The 19,294-nt window shown below is 36.6% G+C and overlaps 2 protein-coding genes across 2 annotated transcripts in view; one reads left to right on the forward strand and one right to left on the reverse strand.

The window, feature by feature from the left end:
* LOC121319773 (laminin subunit beta-1-like) overlaps nt 1-2,942 on the forward strand; it is a 28,680-nt gene extending 25,738 nt beyond the window's left edge. Inside the window, exons 32-33 of the mRNA XM_041257585.1 lie at nt 174-333; nt 2,572-2,942. Coding sequence (XP_041113519.1) covers nt 174-333; nt 2,572-2,708 — 297 coding nt within the window. The 3' untranslated portion in view covers nt 2,709-2,942. The remainder of the gene's footprint in view (nt 1-173; nt 334-2,571) is intronic.
* A 2,463-nt stretch (nt 2,943-5,405) lies between these two features.
* On the reverse strand, nt 5,406-13,168 carry LOC121319774 (dihydrolipoyl dehydrogenase, mitochondrial). The gene is made up of 14 exons (XM_041257586.1): nt 13,029-13,168; nt 12,134-12,215; nt 11,865-11,944; nt 11,281-11,349; nt 11,096-11,165; nt 10,699-10,799; nt 10,138-10,281; nt 9,926-10,027; nt 8,234-8,424; nt 7,865-8,035; nt 7,346-7,535; nt 6,973-7,110; nt 6,674-6,763; nt 5,406-6,589 (listed from the first exon to the last, which is right to left on the reverse strand). Exons 1-14 carry the CDS (start codon nt 13,065-13,067, stop codon nt 6,524-6,526), a joined length of 1,533 nt encoding a protein of 510 aa, XP_041113520.1. The 5' UTR covers nt 13,068-13,168; the 3' UTR covers nt 5,406-6,523.
* Nucleotides 13,169-19,294: the final 6,126 nt, after the last annotated feature.

A 19,294-nucleotide genomic window follows, 5' to 3' on the forward strand; every position in this document is an offset into this window, starting at 1 on the left:
ACAATCCAGAAACTCTTGTGGGGAAAAATGTCAACCCTTGTCATGAAGCATTGAAGTTCCAGACTGTATACAAACTATACTGTTATAGAATAATAAATGAGCTGAGATTCACTAGCCCAGTTCACCCTTTGATTCACCTTTGAAGGTGACATAAGGAATGTTTTAATTCCCAGGAATTAGATGATGAACTGAAGAACAAGTATGATGTTGTGGAAGTTCTAATAGTCCAAAAGTCAGAAGGTGTGACTGATGCAAGGAAGAGGGCAGAGGCACTTCAGAATGAAGCAAAACAACTGCTATCACATGCTGGCAGCAGACTTCAGGAACTAAAAGGTAAACTACAACTCTTAAACAGTTGGATGAGGAGAGGATTGACTGTATTACATTCAGGCTAACTTCACATAACGAACCCCAGTGGGACCTGGAGAAGTGTTTGTCAGGGTGATCACTATAGCAGGGTTTGGCATTTTTCTGTATCGGAATAATGACAAAACGGAAAATTTGAATTGAACATCAATATATAGTACTGTTATGAAGATTTCTTCACATTGATAAACATTTAAACGGAATTGTCACGTGTGTGGGTAACTGCATTGCAAGACGGAGAGGAATGCCGGCAAAGGCACGCAGGATTTATTAAACACAAAACAGAAAGTAAACAAATGGGTCATGTCACGCTACCAGTAATAGTAACGCACAGAGGACACATACAAGGCAGGCAGCAAGTCTCAATCAAGCACCCATCTGTAAACAATCATTTGATCAAACATAACTCCAAATCGCACACAAAACAAACCCGTTTCCACATATAAATTACACCTTGTACAGGGCAATCGCCCTGCTACAGGTATGTTTAAAAGAACAGTAAAGACATGAAAAGGGAAAGAATGTACACTTACATGCTGAATACAGTAATTGAACGTCCTTTCGCTTGAAAAAACAATCCAGCATAGATTGCTGCTCATGCGTGTTGACTGGTTGCAGTTTGTGTGAAGATGACGGACAGGCAACGATTGCATTCATCACGCATGATTCGTACTACAGTAGGTCATCTTTGAATTCTCGTTAACTTTGAATTAGTCAACCATGGTCTTTGTTTTCACTGAGCGAATAACACACTTGACACTGTAGAAAGTTCAGTGTCAGTCAATACTGAGATCATTGTATCCGAGTCGATCCGGAACGTGATTGTTCAAATAGGGCTAATTTGCATTGAAAAAATCAGTTTGTGCTATTGGGATCATTAAAAATGGGTGTTCGTTATAAGAAGGGTTCATTATACTAAAGTTAGCCTGTGTGTGAGTGTCTTTTGTGTGTGTGTGTGTCTATATATATATATATATATATATATATATATATATATATATATATATATATATATATATATATATATATATAATATATATATATATATATATATATATATAGTAGTTACATACCCCAATGGAAATTTTATAATTTCTGGAAGTTTCTCAAAGAATTATGGGAAATCTTTTGCAGCAAAAGTTTTGCTTTGGTGGCTGAAGAAAGTTATGAGAACTAGATGTTGATAATTATTTTTTTTATTTTTTTTAAACTCCAAAAAATGCTAATTTAAAATGCATTCATACCCATTGATGCTGTGATAGTATTGTCTACAAGGTGCTAGACATTTCAGTAATATAATTCAGAACCTAATTCTAGAAAATGCTGGATTGTAGGTGATCATTCTTATTAAAGGGTTAGGCATAGGATGATTTGCTGTGATTACAAATAAGTCAATACAGGAAAAATTTAAGAGCTATCTGAAGACATCAAAATGTACTTCAGAATGGTTAAAGGAGGATAAAATCAAGGTTGTGGAATGGCCTAGTTAAAGTCCTGGTCTAAATCAGATTGAGAATCTTTGGTATGAGTTGAAGAAGGCTGTGCACAAGAGAAGTCCTTGGAATTTGAATGAACTGGAACAATTTTGTGTTGAAGAAAAAAAAAAAAAAAAAAAAAAAAACATGCCAAAAGCTCACGGACAAATATCCTAATTGTTTAAAATGTTAATACTTTAGAATCAGCATTTTTGGAGTTTAGCAAAAAAAAAATCTGAAGAGTAATTGTAGACATCTTTCTTGTAGACATCTGTTGACTACAAATGTGTTTGTTTATATAAAAACCTTTTTTTTCAACTTTTTTTGTTTAATGCTGAAGTTCATTTATTTAGCTTTTGTGTTCTCAGTCAGTCGCTATATTGCTAATAAATAAATTAGCATACAGTGTCTGAGCAGGAATTTGCACAAAAATACCTTATAGTTGTATTTTTTTTTATGACTGTTTGTGACCCAATTAACAGCTGAAAGGATTCTGGGTTGTACAACAAGAACAACATCACAAGCTTTTATTCTAGGCTATTCAGGGTGTAAAATGTTAAATCTCTCTCACTGCAACCACACTGCCACCTGCTGGACCAGTGTAGAAAACTAAAGTTGATATTATCTGTAACACTTTTTAAAAGTGGCACAATGTTGCTATAAAAATCTGCAGCTGATATTTCTAATGTGGCAACACAATTTTATTAATTAACTGTTTTATGTTTTTCAGATTTAGAGAAAACATATGAAGACAACCAGAAAACCTTAGAAGATAAAGCAAAGCTTTTAGTTGAGCTAGAGGAGGCAGTACGCTCACTTCTGCAGATTATCAGCCAGAAAGTTGCTGTTTATAGCACCTGCTTGTAACAGACTTGATGCTGTTCCATGAATAATATACCTAATAAGAGTGAAGTATATTCTTAAAGCTTTAAGAAATCAGGTCAAACAGTAACTAATGAGACTACATTTTTACAATGTACTTGACAAGTAATGTTTGTAAACCAACCAGGGTCAAAGGGACCAAATGCTATAATTGTATTGTGAAACATGAACACACATTTTGTAAGAGTCCAGTCATTATTAAAGACATTTTCAATGAAAGTTGGCCTTAGCTGGGTTTTCTCTTAATCCTTTTTATATTCCTAATAAAAATAAAAAAAAAAAAAACACCAAAAAAAAACTTTTGAACAGTATGCACAAATAAAAAATACACAGAATATCATCTACCATATTTCCATATACAGTGAACTCTGTTTATAAGAACCGCATCCGTCCCGGATGATTTGATTCTTAAAAGCGGACCGATATGATTACTGTGGTGCAGAATCTGTATGTTAGCATGAAAATAAGAGCTTGTTCCCTGGCTGCAGTGTAATGGGTTGACCACTAGATGTCGTGAGTTCCTGCAAGTATGCACACCCATGAAAAATTCACAGCTGCTTTTCCTTAACAAATTAAGGATAATGGTCAGTGGGTTAACTGTCTGCTTGTTAAAGTTAATGGCACCTCGATAAAAAGGGTTTAGCTGACAGCTTTGTGATGGGGGGTATAGAGGAGTAAGGCAGCAGAAGAAAGAAAAATAAACCAAAACGTGAGTAACATCTAGTGTTTGTTCCACACATGGTATTGTTTACTTAGTGCTCTAACTGAGAGCTAGGTTTATTTTGCTTTATTAGCAGTTGTTTCGCCACCGCAGTGTAAGAAAAATAAAACCAACACCATTTTAAAACTGTAAATTGACTCCAGCCTGATATTTTACACTGTCCTCAGCCACTCTGTCACATTTACAATTGGCAAAAGCGAGCCATCAGCAGTTTACAGTATACAGTGTCAATGGTGCTCAGTCACTGAGGACAATACATCAACACGAGTCCTTGTGTGTAAGCAGCTTGTTATATGATCACGAGTATGTTTACTCAAGGCTGCAGAATCCTATTTTACTGCAGTATGCTTGAGAAGCGATCATCTTGTGAGGGTGCCCAGTTAACCGCCATGCAGTTTCGTGTAATGGTCTTTAAAATACTCTACTGTAATGTCATTTTAATTTACTGTCAAGACTACCACTACATTTAAGCATCTGTGGCTTACTTATTTTCTGTTGCTAAGAATCTTTTTTTTTTTTTTTTTTTTTTTTTTTTTTTTTAAAGCAGATACCCCCCCCCCTGCAACCCCCCCCCCCCCCCCCCCCCCTTGATCTCCCCCCCCCACTACCTCTACATGCATATCACACAATAACACTGCTGTACTCCGTATGTATTCAATTAATGTGTATTCACTTTATTGAAACGAAATTTAACAAAGACAAACATACTTGCACAATGCAGTGGGGCAGTCATGTTTGATTACAAACAATGCAGTGTTTCCAGCATCACTGCACGATTCATGCTGCGTTCATGCCTAATCACGCGAGATGTGATCAAATTCAAAAACAGCTTTATTGGCTGTGCACGTCATCGCACTTGATAAAGTACTGTATTGCATGTAGTCAGTTTGCCCTAAAATGATTCTTGGAAGCGGATTGCTTGATTCTTACAAGCAGAGTACTTTACATTGGTTAGTATAGGGATGATTTTGTCCCAGTGGTTTTGATCACTATATGCGGTTGATTCACTGTGAGTGGAAAATTAGGCAGGTTAAATCCAGTTTCCATATTTACTTTCAATGTGAACAGCAATCTTGTAAATTAACTGGATGAATTACATTTTTGTGTCCTATTAAAACAACTTTAATTTTCCATCTCTGTCAAATCCTTTGCCTATAATTTTATGACCTAAATCTCTGGATGACCAAAACATTTTAAACTGCATATATGAACATTACACAACCACCCACAGCAGATAAATATCAGTTGAACTTCCTATCTATTGCAGTTTTCTATTAACATGACTATTCTCTTGAAATTGAGAGATTGATCTGTTAAATAAAGGCTTATTACACAGTTTAAAGATAAAAGCAAAAATGAGAGTGTGAAATCATTAGAGATTCTGATACTCTGAATGTGTGATAAAAATGTACTTAACAACATTAATGGCTTGTTTAGTCATTGATGGCTAAGCAGTTTTCTAGACTAGTACAGATTTATGTAAATTGCGTGTATCATTGATATGGCCAGTGGTAATTTGACAACACCAACAATGGAATAGGGAAAGGAAAATCCTTAGGAAACATACCCAAATTTGAAGTTGTGGCAACAGCCTTATAAAGTATGAGCTGACCAATACCCACAATGTAACCTGACCTTAAAATCATAGACTACAGTTGTGTAACAAGTACAAAGCAATTATCTCAAAGCTTTAGGCCTTTATCATCTGGAAAACAAAGTCATAAGATCACAATATGGCAGCCATATTGGGTCACAGTTGAAAGTAAAGAGTACCATTAGAATTTGTCCAAGGAGTTCCCAAAAACAAATCAATATAAAAGTCAGTGTCTCAAATGGCTTATCATAGTTTAGTGACTGATGTTTATATAACGGATTGACAGGTACATTAAGCTCTCCTCACTAGGAAGATTCCTATTTTACACTAATTAAATCACTCAATTATCAGTAATAACCAAGTAATGTGTTTTTTTTTGTTTTGTTTTGTTTTTTGGGTTTTTTTTAAGTTTTCAAAAAATATGAATACTTAAAGTCCCTGTCTTATCAAAAAGCACAGAGGACAGTGATTTAATAGATAGAAATTAAACAAAATACAGATCCTGTCTAAGAATTTTATTCTGAAGGAATGCTTTGTCCTAATTCATAAGTTGTTTAAGTACAGGCTCATCATTACAAGTTTAGATATCCAGAGTTAGAAAATACCGTATTTAGACAGCAGAAACATTTGTTAGATCCTGAGCACTATTATGCATATTGAAAACTGCACATAAGCCATAGTTTATTACATACAATTCTCCAACACCACAGCAGATGAAAATGAATCTTAAGTATAACAGACTATAGTTAAATATGACATACACCTGGGTAACTGCTAATACTGTTCTGTTTTTCTTGTGTCCCACAAGCTGTAAATAATTGCTTCCTTTACTGTGCACAAAACTAAAATCAAAACCTTATTTACTGTCTGGTATTTTTACTGGACTAAAACTCAACAGCTGCTTGAGATTGCACATTCACAAGACGGTTTAACATTTTACTGGAAATACAGCAGCTTAAGCAGGCTAATGTTAAAATGGTACATAAAGAATGGATAAGCATTTAAAAAAAAAAAAAAATACAATTATACAGCAAACTCACGTCTATCGTTACCCTGAGAGAGAAACGATTCTGAATGTGCCTGGCTCAGGGTTACTTTCAGAGGCACAATAATAGTGGATTTAAGGATACACAGCTCAAGTTTGGAAGACAACACACAATTGGATAACAGTGTTGGTTCTGCTTATACTGCACTAAGTTTAACTAGAATGTAATTTAGGATAACTGGACAAAAGAGGGCAAATAATTAGTCAAACCTGCATTTAATATATAAATAATTGTTTTATGTGCTTGAGACAGATCAGGTGATCTTTATGCAATAATTAAAATGCTATCATTCAGTCATTCCATCAGAAAATATCATATCCCATTCCCTCTTTATTGTCAATTGGGAATTATGGTACAGTTTCCAAAAAAAAGAACCAGTTCACAAGAACCCCCAACAGTTCAGAATGCAATGCGTTGTCTGTACAAATAAGGACATAGATTAAAAATTGATGGCTTTGCCAAACGATGCTGCCAAGTTTGCTTCTCGGAAGGCTTCTGAAACAGTCTGAAAGATGAAATAGTAGAAAATGTTTTAGAATTTATTCATGAACATTATTATTTGAAATCTTATATCGTCTGTTTTACTTACTGGATGAGCATGACACACTCTGGCTACATCTTCAGACGATGCTCCATACTCCATTGCTAATGTAGCTTCATTTATCATTTCACCAGCACCCTAAGAGAAATATGAATTTAGCTGTATGTATATTCAAGGCTAAAATTATTTACAAATACATCATAATTGTACCAGAATATCTAGACATTAGAAGTATATATTTATGTCTTTTGTTTTTATACACAAACTCCCTTACTCTCTCTGTACATGTAAGCATATGCCAGTGCCAATCTACAATACATGTGCCACAAACTACATGCTGCACTTACTGTCCCAAGAATGTGCGCTCCCAGAATCCGGTCTGTTTCTTTGTGACTCAGGATCTTGACCAAACCATCTGTGTCTGCATTTGTTTTAGCACGGCTATTTGCAGCAAACGGGAACTTGCCAATTTTATAAGGGACACCCTATGAAAAAGAAACAAAAAACCACAACATTTATATTAATCACTTACCGAATGACATTTGACGACTTCTACTCGTTACATTTTAGTCTCTTAGTACTTCTAAATTTCCACCTACATTGTAATTCAATTTAAGATACATGTGTTCATTCCCTCCTTATTTTCTTGAATTGGATTTTAAGTAAAAAAATCTGGTTTACAATGGTAAAGCAAATCAGTTGATCAAAGTTGACCCACACCTCTTCTTTCAGCTGCTCCTCGTTTTTACCAACCCAAGCCACCTCTGGATGAGTGTAGATAACAGACGGCACACAGTTGTAGTCTATGTGCACAGCTCCTCCAGCCATTCCTTCTACACAGATAATACCTTCATCTTCAGCCTTATGAGCCAGCATAGGTCCAGCAATAACATCCCCAATGGCAAAGATACTGCCAAGAGAGACATGCTGTTATTAAGTCACAACTGCTTTATGATTTAAAGAGCCACATTTTTTTTTTTAAAATGTACTGTAGAAGTCAGCTTCTCTATTTGCTGCTGCCATCTGCTGATATGAAATGGTACTGCACTTGGCTATAGTCTGAAACTCAATTTTACACAAATATTTGTAACTTTTCATGTACTGTGCTCTTATTACACCATTATGAAAGCCTTCTTAGTGCCTTTGCAATGCATTTATTTAGCAGATCACTTATTCAGTCATTCTATCTCTCCTGTGAAATATCAGAACTAGGTGTTTTGGTACCATTAACAAACATACCTTGGAACCTTTGTCTGGAATCTGTTGTTGACTGGGATTCTGCCACGATTATCCAGCTCAATACCAACACTTTCCAAGCCAAGATTCTGAGTAAAAGGACGACGGCCGATGCACACCAACAGCACATCACAAGTGAGGACTTCAGACTTCCCACCCGCAGCTGCTTCAACTCTGAACAAGTAAAAGGTAAAACAATAAAAATAAATGAATGTTAGTTATCTAGCTGAGTTAACAGCAAGGTTTCTATGGGGGAGTGAAAACATATGTGCTCTAAAGTTCAGCAACTGTTCTAAATTAAATAAAACTGGCAGGGACTTAAGACATTTGCACAGACAAGCCTATTAAAGTACCACTAAATAAATAACTTACAAGACATCGATCTTTCCATCTGGCCTCCTGGTTGCCCCAGTAACCTTAGTGCCCAGTTTGAACTTGAGGCCCTGTTTTTGTAGGATCCGTTGGAAGTTTTTTGAGATCTCCATGTCAATGCCCAACCCACCTACATGGCCCAGGAACTCGACAGCCGTTACTGTCGAGCCTAGTCGCTGCCACACTGAACCCTGCAGGCAAAAATATTCAGGAAGTTAATAAAACGTTGCCAGGCATGTTTCCTATAAAAGATGTAGGAACAAAACAGGCTAATAGGAGGCAGCTTGCCTAGTATCTAGGACAACCAGAAAGAGAAGGTGTGTAGCCTTTTAGTCTGTGTTTTAAACTTATTTTTTTAATTGTACTAATTCTGCAAAACTGTAATAAGAGGTAAAAGCCTAGCTCAGTAACTATAGCTACACAGATAGGCGAGGACCACAGGCTCAAGCAAGTTTGACTCCATAGAAGTGCTAGGTGTTGTGGCTAATTCAATATAGTTTTTGTACAGTGAGTCAGAGAAAAGAGAGCAGGCTATCAACATCTAGAAAGCAAAGTCACATAAAGAAAGATTACATATTTCACCAACATCTAGCAAAGAACATGAATTAATAAGTCAGAGAAATGGAGAGCTGGAATTAACAACTGAACTGCAACGCTGCTAAATACCATCCAGCAAATACCCACATAAACAATGTGTCAGAGAAAATGGAAGATAGTATGTTACAGTTTAAACTGCAAGCTCTATGAAACACACAATAATTAAACGTGAAGACTCATAGATTGTTTAAAATGACTTTAAAATACAAAAAAATTCACTACCTTGGATCGTCACTATAGAAGAGGACAACTAATGATTAAAGAGTAAAATTAATAGACTGAACTGACCTACCAGGAACGGTCAATTTTACTGGAAAAATGTATGTTCTGAAAGGGGACATAGCTCTACAAGAGTTCACACACGACCAACACTGCATTAACTATGAAATAATTTGAGTATTCACAACTAAACTAAAGAATAGAAAGATTTACAGACACTATACTTGGGGTATAGAAACATACGAATTTGCAGAAAAGTTGACAGTGGTGTGTGTGTGTGTTATACTTAGTTTTCTTAAATGAAAGGCTCGTTTTAATCTTCCATGAAAGAGTTACAGCTAGAATAATAGTAATTGCTATGAACTTGAATAAGGGTTCCTGAATTATGATTTCATAATATTCTATTAATTAGAATTCACTAAACTTATTAATGTATCTACTGACTCGTACTTACTCAAACAATTATCCTGTTTGCATATTCTTATATTTACTGACTTAATCCAATTAGTTTTTATGGAATACACAAATTATGGACAATTAATGTATTGCTTTCACATGTAATTTACATTTACACTGAACTGAGATTGACTAACCATTAATGCTTACTGACATTACTGTGCTGATTTATGATATTTTTTAACCTTCTTTGCTACTTTTGTACTGTATTTTATTCAGACACTTGATAAAACGTACAAAAATAAATAAGTGTTGCGTGTGATTTATTGTGCAATTTTTTCCTTGAGCTTTGCAGTTCATTTGGGATTAATTTGAAACTAATAGTGATAACTGAATGAAACCATTACACACATTAATTATCCTAACTGGGTATCTAAACACCCATTCTCTCCACAAATATATAATTCCACTGTTCCTCACCAGTTCTACACCAATTACTCCAGCACCTATTACAATCATCTTTTCAGGAACGCTCTTCAAAGACAGGGCACCAGTGGAAGACACAACAGTGTCTTCATCAATCTAATAAATTACGAGAATCAACATGTTAGTCACTGCTCACAATTTAATGGAAGAAAGCAAAACATACCACATTGATAAGTGGTGTTGATATGTGTAACTAACAGCAATACCTGAATTCCAGGGAAGGGTGTAACCTCTGAACCAGTAGCTATCAGGATGTTCTTGGAGTTGATAACTTGCTCACTGCCATCACTGCCTGTTGCTGTAACCTGGTTCTTTCCAGTAATCTTTCCTAATCCTGGAACATGCGTCACCTTTTTTTTTTTTTTTTTTTTTTTAAACAAAGATAAAGAGAACTCAGCAAAACAAGGATACAAATCGTCAGAATATAGAGATCTTTATAGACCTATAACTTAATAGTGTTTTTAACAGTTGTTTAAATACCAGTGCTTTTTATAGGGTGTGTAATAATAGTGTGTGTGTGTTACAACCCTTAAACCAGGTAAATACATTATGATGTCTGTCTAAAGCAGCCGACAGGATTGTGCTAACAGTGTTTGGGTTGCAAATGCAATACTAGGACAACTATAAGAATCAAAGCAGTTTCTACTCTAAAGTAATAGCAGGGAGTATATTTTTTTCCCCGTGTTTTGTGCAGTTAGAATTCGATGCAAGCACATATTTTAGAAGGTTAAAAGCAATTATATAGGTCCATCGCAGCTTTAACTCACCTTGTTCTGTTTAAATAAATGAGCAATGCCACCTGTCAAGGCCTTGACTGCCCCACTCTTCTGTTCCATCATCTTCTCCAGGTTTAACTGGAGTCCTGTTACTGGGATACAGAGAAGGGAAAACTACTTTAATACTTTCTATTTAAGACAATAAATCCTGGGAGGAACTTGTTTTTTTTTGTTGCCTTGTGGTCTTTTACCTGTTTTTTTTTTTTTTTTTTTTTTATGACTCAGGGTAATGGATAACCAATTGTCTGAAATAGCTATTGAAAACCCTCTGTTTAATTATCATAGTTAGTATTATTAGTTTATTTAACAGATGCCTTTATCCAAGACGACTTACAGAGACTACTACTAATTCAATAAAAAATATATATATTTAAAAAGATGTACTTACTTTCAATACCTCTGCTGGCAAAATCCTTTCCATGTGCCAAGTGATATAGATAAGAGTTGTTGAGTAAAGCCTGAGAAAATGAAATGTGATTCTTTACAAAATCTCTGCATCACTACCTTAACCAGTCTCTCTAAATAGCACATGAAGACAGATAAAGACTGATTGTCACAATGATGATGTTTTACCTTTGAAGGGATGCAGCCAACATTCAAGCATGTTCCCCCCAAAGTTTCGTTCTTTTCCACACACACAGTCTAGGTAAAAAAAAAAAAAAAAAAAAAAAAAAAAGTTATATAAATAAAACCAGGTACCAAGAGTTTATCGGCTTATAAACAAGTGTCTGTAGGAGGCTAAGAGTATATACAGATAAGATTAATGCAGTTATGTTCACCATGTGACTGACAGACACAATCAGTACATTTTTTAATGGACGACTCTAAAAAATGAAAATACATCATGCAAACTGCAATCTTGCTTGGTTTCTGTTCCCACAATAGCCATTTGTGATCTGGGTACATTATGATGCTCAAAATCCTCTTTCTCCTAGTGAACGTTCCCATGGAAATGGTGAGAAATGTTCTCAGTTGTATTCCCTATCCAATTTATGACTCCAGATGTGTGAATACAATTATCAAAACATTCAGGATTAAGTTGAAAAAATATTAGCAGACATATATACTGCAAATATAATGTGTTTCTTCTAAACATTACAGGTTGTTCTGTACCCTTGAATAGGACTCAGCAATCTTATTCATATGATCATGCCTACCTTAAAACCAAGCTGGGCAGCTTTAATGGCAGCCACATAACCTCCTGGCCCTGAGCCAACTACAGTGACATCAGCATCAACTAAATGGATGGAAAAACAGTCCTGTTCAATTTTGTTATTTAGCAAATTAATATTTGATAGTATAAAACAAATACCCTGGTGGGTTAATAAAAACAATTGAAATAAGCATTGCACAGCAGTTTCTCTACCTTGATTGGTATCCCAATCTGATGGGATATATTCATATATAATATTAACCTGTGACTTACTTGGTGTCTTGTCTGCATAGGTTCTCAGTGTCACCGCTGTGATTCCCTGGAGCCTCCGAGGTAGATGATGTACATGGCCTCGCTGAATTTAGGATTTAAAAAAAAAAAATGCATGCATCATTAATGAGACAGTATAGAGATCCACATCAGCAATCTACCCTTGTTAGAACCGTGTTATTATCCAAGCAAGTTTTCCACAAATGCATTCAATGATTTTTGGGTTACTGAAAATTGGGAGTTGCAAGTTGCTCACCTTAGTTCAAATGTGTTCATGATTATTTTTATTTTTTATTTTTTGCCAGGGTGAAAACAGAATATCCAAGGTCCTATTTTCTAACAGACACATGGTAGACTCACAAGTGATGAGCATGGCACAACTGGTATAGATCTGGTAAAAACTGCAAGTTGAGCATTCTGCTTCCCTTACCTTGCTTGGGTCTAGGGTGGCTGGAGCAATCAAAGTAAAACTCTCCAGTGCAACTGACTGTGTTAAATCACATTTCTTGTTAATTGCACTGTGCACTGAACAATTAATGTATTGCTTTCACATGCTTTCGGTACCCACAACAAAATGTCTAATAACATCTGCTACTAATAGCAACAAAAAACCAATATGCTTCATCAACAGACAATATTGTAACACGGCATTACGACCGAGAACCTGAACATACTCTCAAATAAAACGACTTGAAGGTTAAGCCATCAGCACAACATAATAGTACAGTACCAAAAGTTACTGAATTGAACTAAAGATGCCAGTCGACAGTGTCCCAGTGCTAGGCCTGTGTCTCAGTTCCATACTGTCAACCTACAAAAGTTGTTTTCAGAGCGTTCACATAATAATGTTTACGCTCTGAATTAATACCAACGTATTACAATGTGATTTTTCTTTTACCTTGGCTAACGTGCAATACAATCGGTTCCAGCTCTGCATTTTGATTGTATGTCCTGTATTTTTTCGAAGTAACCTACAGCTTACCAACAAGCCAAGGACTCCCTACACTGCGCTTGCGTCTGAGCAGTAATCAGTCGCCTACTTCTGACGAAATTTTATTGGGTAGCCAGTCTCCGTCCGACCTAGGACAACTAGGTGCGTTCACGTCGCGCAGACTTTTCAGAGTCTGCGCAGGTCTACGTCAAATGACTCTGCTATGCGCGCATACCATGCCTAAGACCGCAGCTGGATCTGACAACAGAGGTCACGCATCCTGTGGGCTCATAGTCTGCGCATACCCTGCAGATTCTGGGTGCTTTCACGATACTTCAAGACTGTTTAAGATGTGTGGTTGTCATTCTCAATACAGTAGTTGTAACTTCTACAAGCTTGTTTTCTGTGTTATTCACACCCCCATCCTATTGTAATGAATGACCCCTACTGGCCAAATAGTCACTGTGTTTGTGTGCATAAAAAACATGACTACAAACCCCGCTATGGCGGATTCCGAGTCGGTCTCCATGGGTGCGTTCATGATGCTTTTTCGCCGCCTGCGTAGCAGACGGGGTCTGCGCCTGACGTCACCGGTCTACGCAGACGGCACTCGGACAGCTTTGGGAGGTTTCCCAGCACAATCGACAGCGAACATGGGGACCGACTTGATTGATTTTATGATTGCAGAAGACTATAGTTTTTTTTGTCACTGTTCCCGTACAGCTCCATCATAACTAGACTGGTAAATAAATTATGCAAAGACTCATTTCAGTAACCCCAAGACCATCTTTTATTATGAATCTGTTTAAGCAATTAAGTTATGTACATCAGTTTTATATAGAGAATATTCCATGCCAAAATTATAAATACATAAATACATACAGGGATAAGTAAATAAATGTTGAAATAAATAAATAAATAAATAAATACATGAATAAACACATATAGAAATAAATACATAAATGTTGAAAAAAAAAATACACGGACATTTATTTATTTATTTATTCCTGTATTTATTTATTTTTAATTTTGGCATGGAACATCGTCCATAGTTTTACTAGTCTCGTTTGAAAATTAAACGCAGAAGCATAATTGTACCGGTATTTGTCATTCACAACACAACAGCTGCAATTTATACAAGCTCTTTTTCTGTGTTGTTCATCCAATGATGTCTCTGCATTAGGGTTTTACAAAAGGCGAAGTAGAGTGTGCCAAAAACGCTGGTATGATATACATACAGTGATTACAAATAAACATTTTTTTTTTATTAAACATGAGACTTAAGAATGCTGGAGAATAAGCTGCTTGGCGACCATTAACCTCTATTGAAGAAGGCATATGCTCTACCTATGATGTTCAGGGGGAAGAAATCTCCAGAGGGGTAGGCGTAGCTGAACTGAAAAAAGGTACTTTTTAGAAAAAAAATATACATATTTTAAAATGGACTAGTTGCACGTATTACACATACACACACACACAAAAAAAAAAAAAAAAAAAAAAAAAAAAAAAAATTGAAGACTCCAGGGAGTTTTATCCATGCATATGTATATTACAGGACAGTTTAATGATTAGGGAACACACTTATTGTGACGTCTATATCTTTTATATTAAATTATTTATTTCTATTTTAAAATAGAACAATTGCATGCAAAAACATATCTTTTTTAATATAAATAGTCTAAAATGCGTGGGATTTGAAACTATAACCTTCGGTTTGCAAACGTGTTGTGTATATAACACTGTTCAGTGCTACACAATTAATTGAGAAAATAACTGGTATTTTGAGTCAGCCAGCTGAGAATTCTCGGGACACTAAATTTTGGAGATTTGGAGGATTTTTCGAGTCGCCATCATTCTGAGATTCTGATCTTGATCTCTGAAAAATGTTGGTTTCCTGTCAGTGTAATTATCATTTTGGTCCCTATTGGCGCAAGGAAGTATGGTTCCTCTCGATACTGGTTGATGAGAGTAACACTATTTGTGGTCCCCACTAGACAAAAAGGAACGTTCATTTCTGAGAATCAACTATGCTGAAGGATAGCCTATATATTTGGTAAAAGTATAAAACATAAATAAATAAATACATTAATAAATATTGAAATAAATGAATATATCAATCAATACATAGATATTTCTTTCTTTCTTATCCTGATATTTCTTTTTCACTGTCAGATATAAACACTGCCATTTACTACTGTATGAAACAAAAATAAATACTCAACAGTTCTTGTATATTAGTGAAAATTTTTGTACATAAAGGTCGTCATGCTTTCATATATTTTTACTTTCAAATTAAAAAATATATTGTAATGACCCGAACAATTACTTTGTTGCATGACTTGTTGTCTGTTCAGTTTGTCTTGTCTGTCTTTTATATTACATGCATTGTAAAGTGAACGGGTTACACAGTACTTAATATGGGGAGGGTGAGTGAGTGAATGAGTGGGGAGAATGTGTGTTGCTGTTTTGGGGGGTTGCAGTGCATGGATGTGACAGAGAGGTTATATAAGGGGGTGCATGAGCCTGGGGACTGGAGACAGTCCAGCGCTGACCTTGAATGAGAAACTGGGTGCGACTGAGTGAGCGTGTGTGCTGTGACCGGAGAGAATATGCAGTGAAAGTGCCAAGACTAAAACGTAGGGTTATTATTTTGGTAAGATTTGAACCCTAACTAGTCAACCATTTAGGCAACCTTGCCCAGCACAAAGCAAATAGGCACAAATGTAAAACCAATGGGGGCCAAGGTTGCCCCAATTGTGTCTTGTAACTTGTATCAAAAACACAAGCTAAGTTAGAAGAAACAATTGGGGCAACCTTGGCCAGCACCAAGCAAATAGGCACAACTGTAAAAGCAGTGGGGGTCAAGTTTGCCACAATTGTTTCTTCGAACTTAGCAGTACCCAATGGTACTGTCACAATGCTCCCTCAGTCTGGAAGAAAGAAGGCTGTTTCACCAAGAACAAGTAGAAGAATTGTGAGGAAGGTTAATAACAATTGGAGATTGACTGCCAAAGATATTCAAAGTGAATTGGCTGCAAGAGGGACTGGGGTTTCCATTTCAACCACAGGATGAGTGTTGCATGGTGAAGGACTCAATGGTCGCAAGGCGAGAAAAAAGCCACTGTTAGGAAAATGTCACAAGGACATTGCTTAAAGTTTGCAAAATGGCATTATAATGATGGATATGAGTTCTGGTCAAAGGATTTGTGGAGTGATGAAACAAAACTCAAACTATTTGTTCACACTGAGAGTCGTTACCTTTGGAGAAAGTCTGGTGAGGCATACAAAGAAAAGAACACCATACTTACTGTCAATCATGGAGGTGGTAATATCCTTCTATGGGGTTGTTTTAATCGAATGGCACAGGAAATTTAGTTCCAATACATGGTAAAATGGATTCCATAGCATACCAAAAGATATTGGCCTCCACTACAAAACTTGGTTTAAAGTGCAACTGGACGTTCCAACACAACAACGATCCAAAGCACATGTCCAATTCTACTTCAGAATGGTTAAAGAAGAATAAAATCAAGGTTCTGGAATGGCCTAGTCAAAGTCCAATTCTGTCTAAATCTGATTGAGAATCTTTGGTATGAGTTCAAGAAGGCGGAATCAACTATAACAATTTTGCTTTGAAGAATGGTTAAAAATTACTAAAGAATCATGCCAAAAGCTAATTGACAAATATCCAAATCATTTAAAACAGGTTTTCATTGCTAAAGGTGCCTCAACTAGCTATTAATTTCATTGTCCTTGTCTGTGTATGAATACATTTTAAGTAGAATTTTTTGAGTTTTGCAAGAAAATTGTTAAATTAAATAATTGTATTTATTCTATTTCTTGTAACTTTTTTTCCTTATCCACAAAAGTAAAACTTTTGCTACAAAAGATTTTTCCTATAGTTATTTGTTTTTTCGAGAAATTTCTAGAAATTATAAATTTCATGGGGTGTGTAAACTTTTGACTACAACTGTACATAACAGTACATTACTTGCTGTTTCTAAATTGCCTGCTGCATTTTCATCATCATTGAGATCTTGTCTTCTGCTTTTAAGTAAAACATGTCTTTGGGCTGTGTAAGGAACATGAGCTCATTATATTATCTGTCAAAAAGCCCTGGTGGCATGACCTGAAAAAAACTTGTCATATTGCCGCCTCATGTGCAAGTCTCAGTATGGACTCTAAGGGAGTAGCTGCTGTTTGTGCTAGATAACTGTATTGTCCAAGTTCTTGAGGAACTACCTGGAATATCAGAACTGACATGCAGAATTGCCAGAACCTTGGTTATTACAATGAATGAATTAAATCAGCTTGTAAAGAATTAGCTTGAAAATCTTAAGGATAATGCTTGAGGTTTTTTTTCTTTCTTCCATTGCCTTTGCCATTATTTGAATCTGTCCATGTGGTGCTGTGATTTCTATCATCACTGTTCACTTCTTTGGAGGGCTACAATGAATCTGTCATTTTCTGCCTGAGCTCACTAACAGGATCTTCAGAAAGAGCACATTGAGGAACTGACTATCTCAATGGAAGCACAGAATTGATAGAATTTTTTAATTCTGCTTCCTTGGAACTGCAAGTCTATGGCTTTGTTTAAGACCAAAACAGTGCTTGTTGAATACCAGGAATTGGGCTTTATAAAAGCATTTGTTCAGTCTAAAAAGCATTTGTTCGGTCTAGCTGGGGTCTGAAACACTGTTGACAAGGAGCACACAGTTTTTTTTTACCATACTTGTCCAATGCTTCCCATACTTGTCCATCGAAACAAAAAAGGTATATTAGTAAAGTGTGCATTGTTTTAATATCTTTAATATCACAAGTACACATCATGTAAGTGGTACAGCTAATATGTTTTCTGCAATTTGTTTAGCATACATATAACTACTGTGCTCTGAGATATGAAGCATTAAGACTTTTTTCTGCTGGTTTGATTATATGTTTGTGTGTGTTTGTGTGTTAACTTTAGGAGTTCAGGGGCGTGAGCCAGCACTTCACCTCTTCCTAATTTCACCTGCCTATCATCATTGACTCCCTATTTAAACCCAGTCATAGCTCAGTGAGAGAGAATATTACATTTACTATCGTGAACTAACCTTTGCGGTCCATTTATTCAGTACTTGTCAGGCACGTCAGGTCAGATACTATCAGATACGCCCTTTTTTCGGCTTCATTCAGCTCCTATCAGTCTCACTCGGCCATTGAAAAGTTTTCCCTTCTTTATCCGGAGAAAAAATGACTAGAGACCTGTGCTTTATATCTTTTTGATGATGTCAGACAGGGTCCGAGATTGGACTGGAAAAAGAAAATTGTAATGTCGCACCTGGTCCGACACAGGACCGCAAAGGGTTAAACCTTGCCTGTCTAACTTGCCTGATTCCATTTTCAACTCCTGAACCTTTGACTACCCGATCCAGCCTTGACCCTTTTTTCATATGACTTCTCGATTTGGCTTTGACCTTGAAGCACGACTACCCAACTCGGCTTTGAAAACTCGCAGCACGACTTCCCGACTTGATTACCGAACTAAGAACGGACCCGACACCGAGTATGGATCTACCTACCTCTTCCTCTTCCGACACCTAGAATTCATGGAACATCCTGATCCATCCAGCAGCAGCTCCTTCCTTTGTTTCAGCCCCTGACCCAGGGATTTCCGAGCCGTGATGTTCTAAAAAGAAATGCTGACAAGATTCCGTTCCCTACCCAGCTTTTCTTTAAGAACTGGTCCGTAGCCAGATTATTAAAAGTTTTAATTGATAAAGGGATCCAAATCCCATCTAGAAGCAATCAGACTGCTCACTTAGCAGCAACAGCTCTAAGCGCTTACCTCACCACCCCAGAGGCACTTGCAAGTTTAGCAGAAGCCCAGCGGTTACTTTCAGCGGAAGATTCCATGGCAGAGCTGCACCAAAAAATCATGAATGACATGAAGCAGTTCATGCAGCCATTCACAAATGCCTTGTTAAGATTAATACTTGAATAGATGGCATGGACAATCGAGCCAGCACTGCTGCAGTTCCTCCTTCCGCCATTCATGCGCCAGTCTGCCTCCGCCTTCACCGCATCTTGCTCGCCTCAGCTCAGTCAACTTCAGCCCCTCCTCCAATCCCATCCATCAGTGTTCCAGAGTAGAACCTGGTTACAGCATCCACTTCAAGCTCCCAATCAGCAGCAGCTACCCGACGTCATGCCCTCTCCCCATTGATCAGAATGCAAATAATTGAAGATAAAGA

Source organism: Polyodon spathula, chromosome 8 (assembly GCF_017654505.1).
Source record: "Polyodon spathula isolate WHYD16114869_AA chromosome 8, ASM1765450v1, whole genome shotgun sequence".
In the NCBI taxonomy this organism is placed as follows: domain Eukaryota; kingdom Metazoa; phylum Chordata; class Actinopteri; order Acipenseriformes; family Polyodontidae; genus Polyodon; species Polyodon spathula.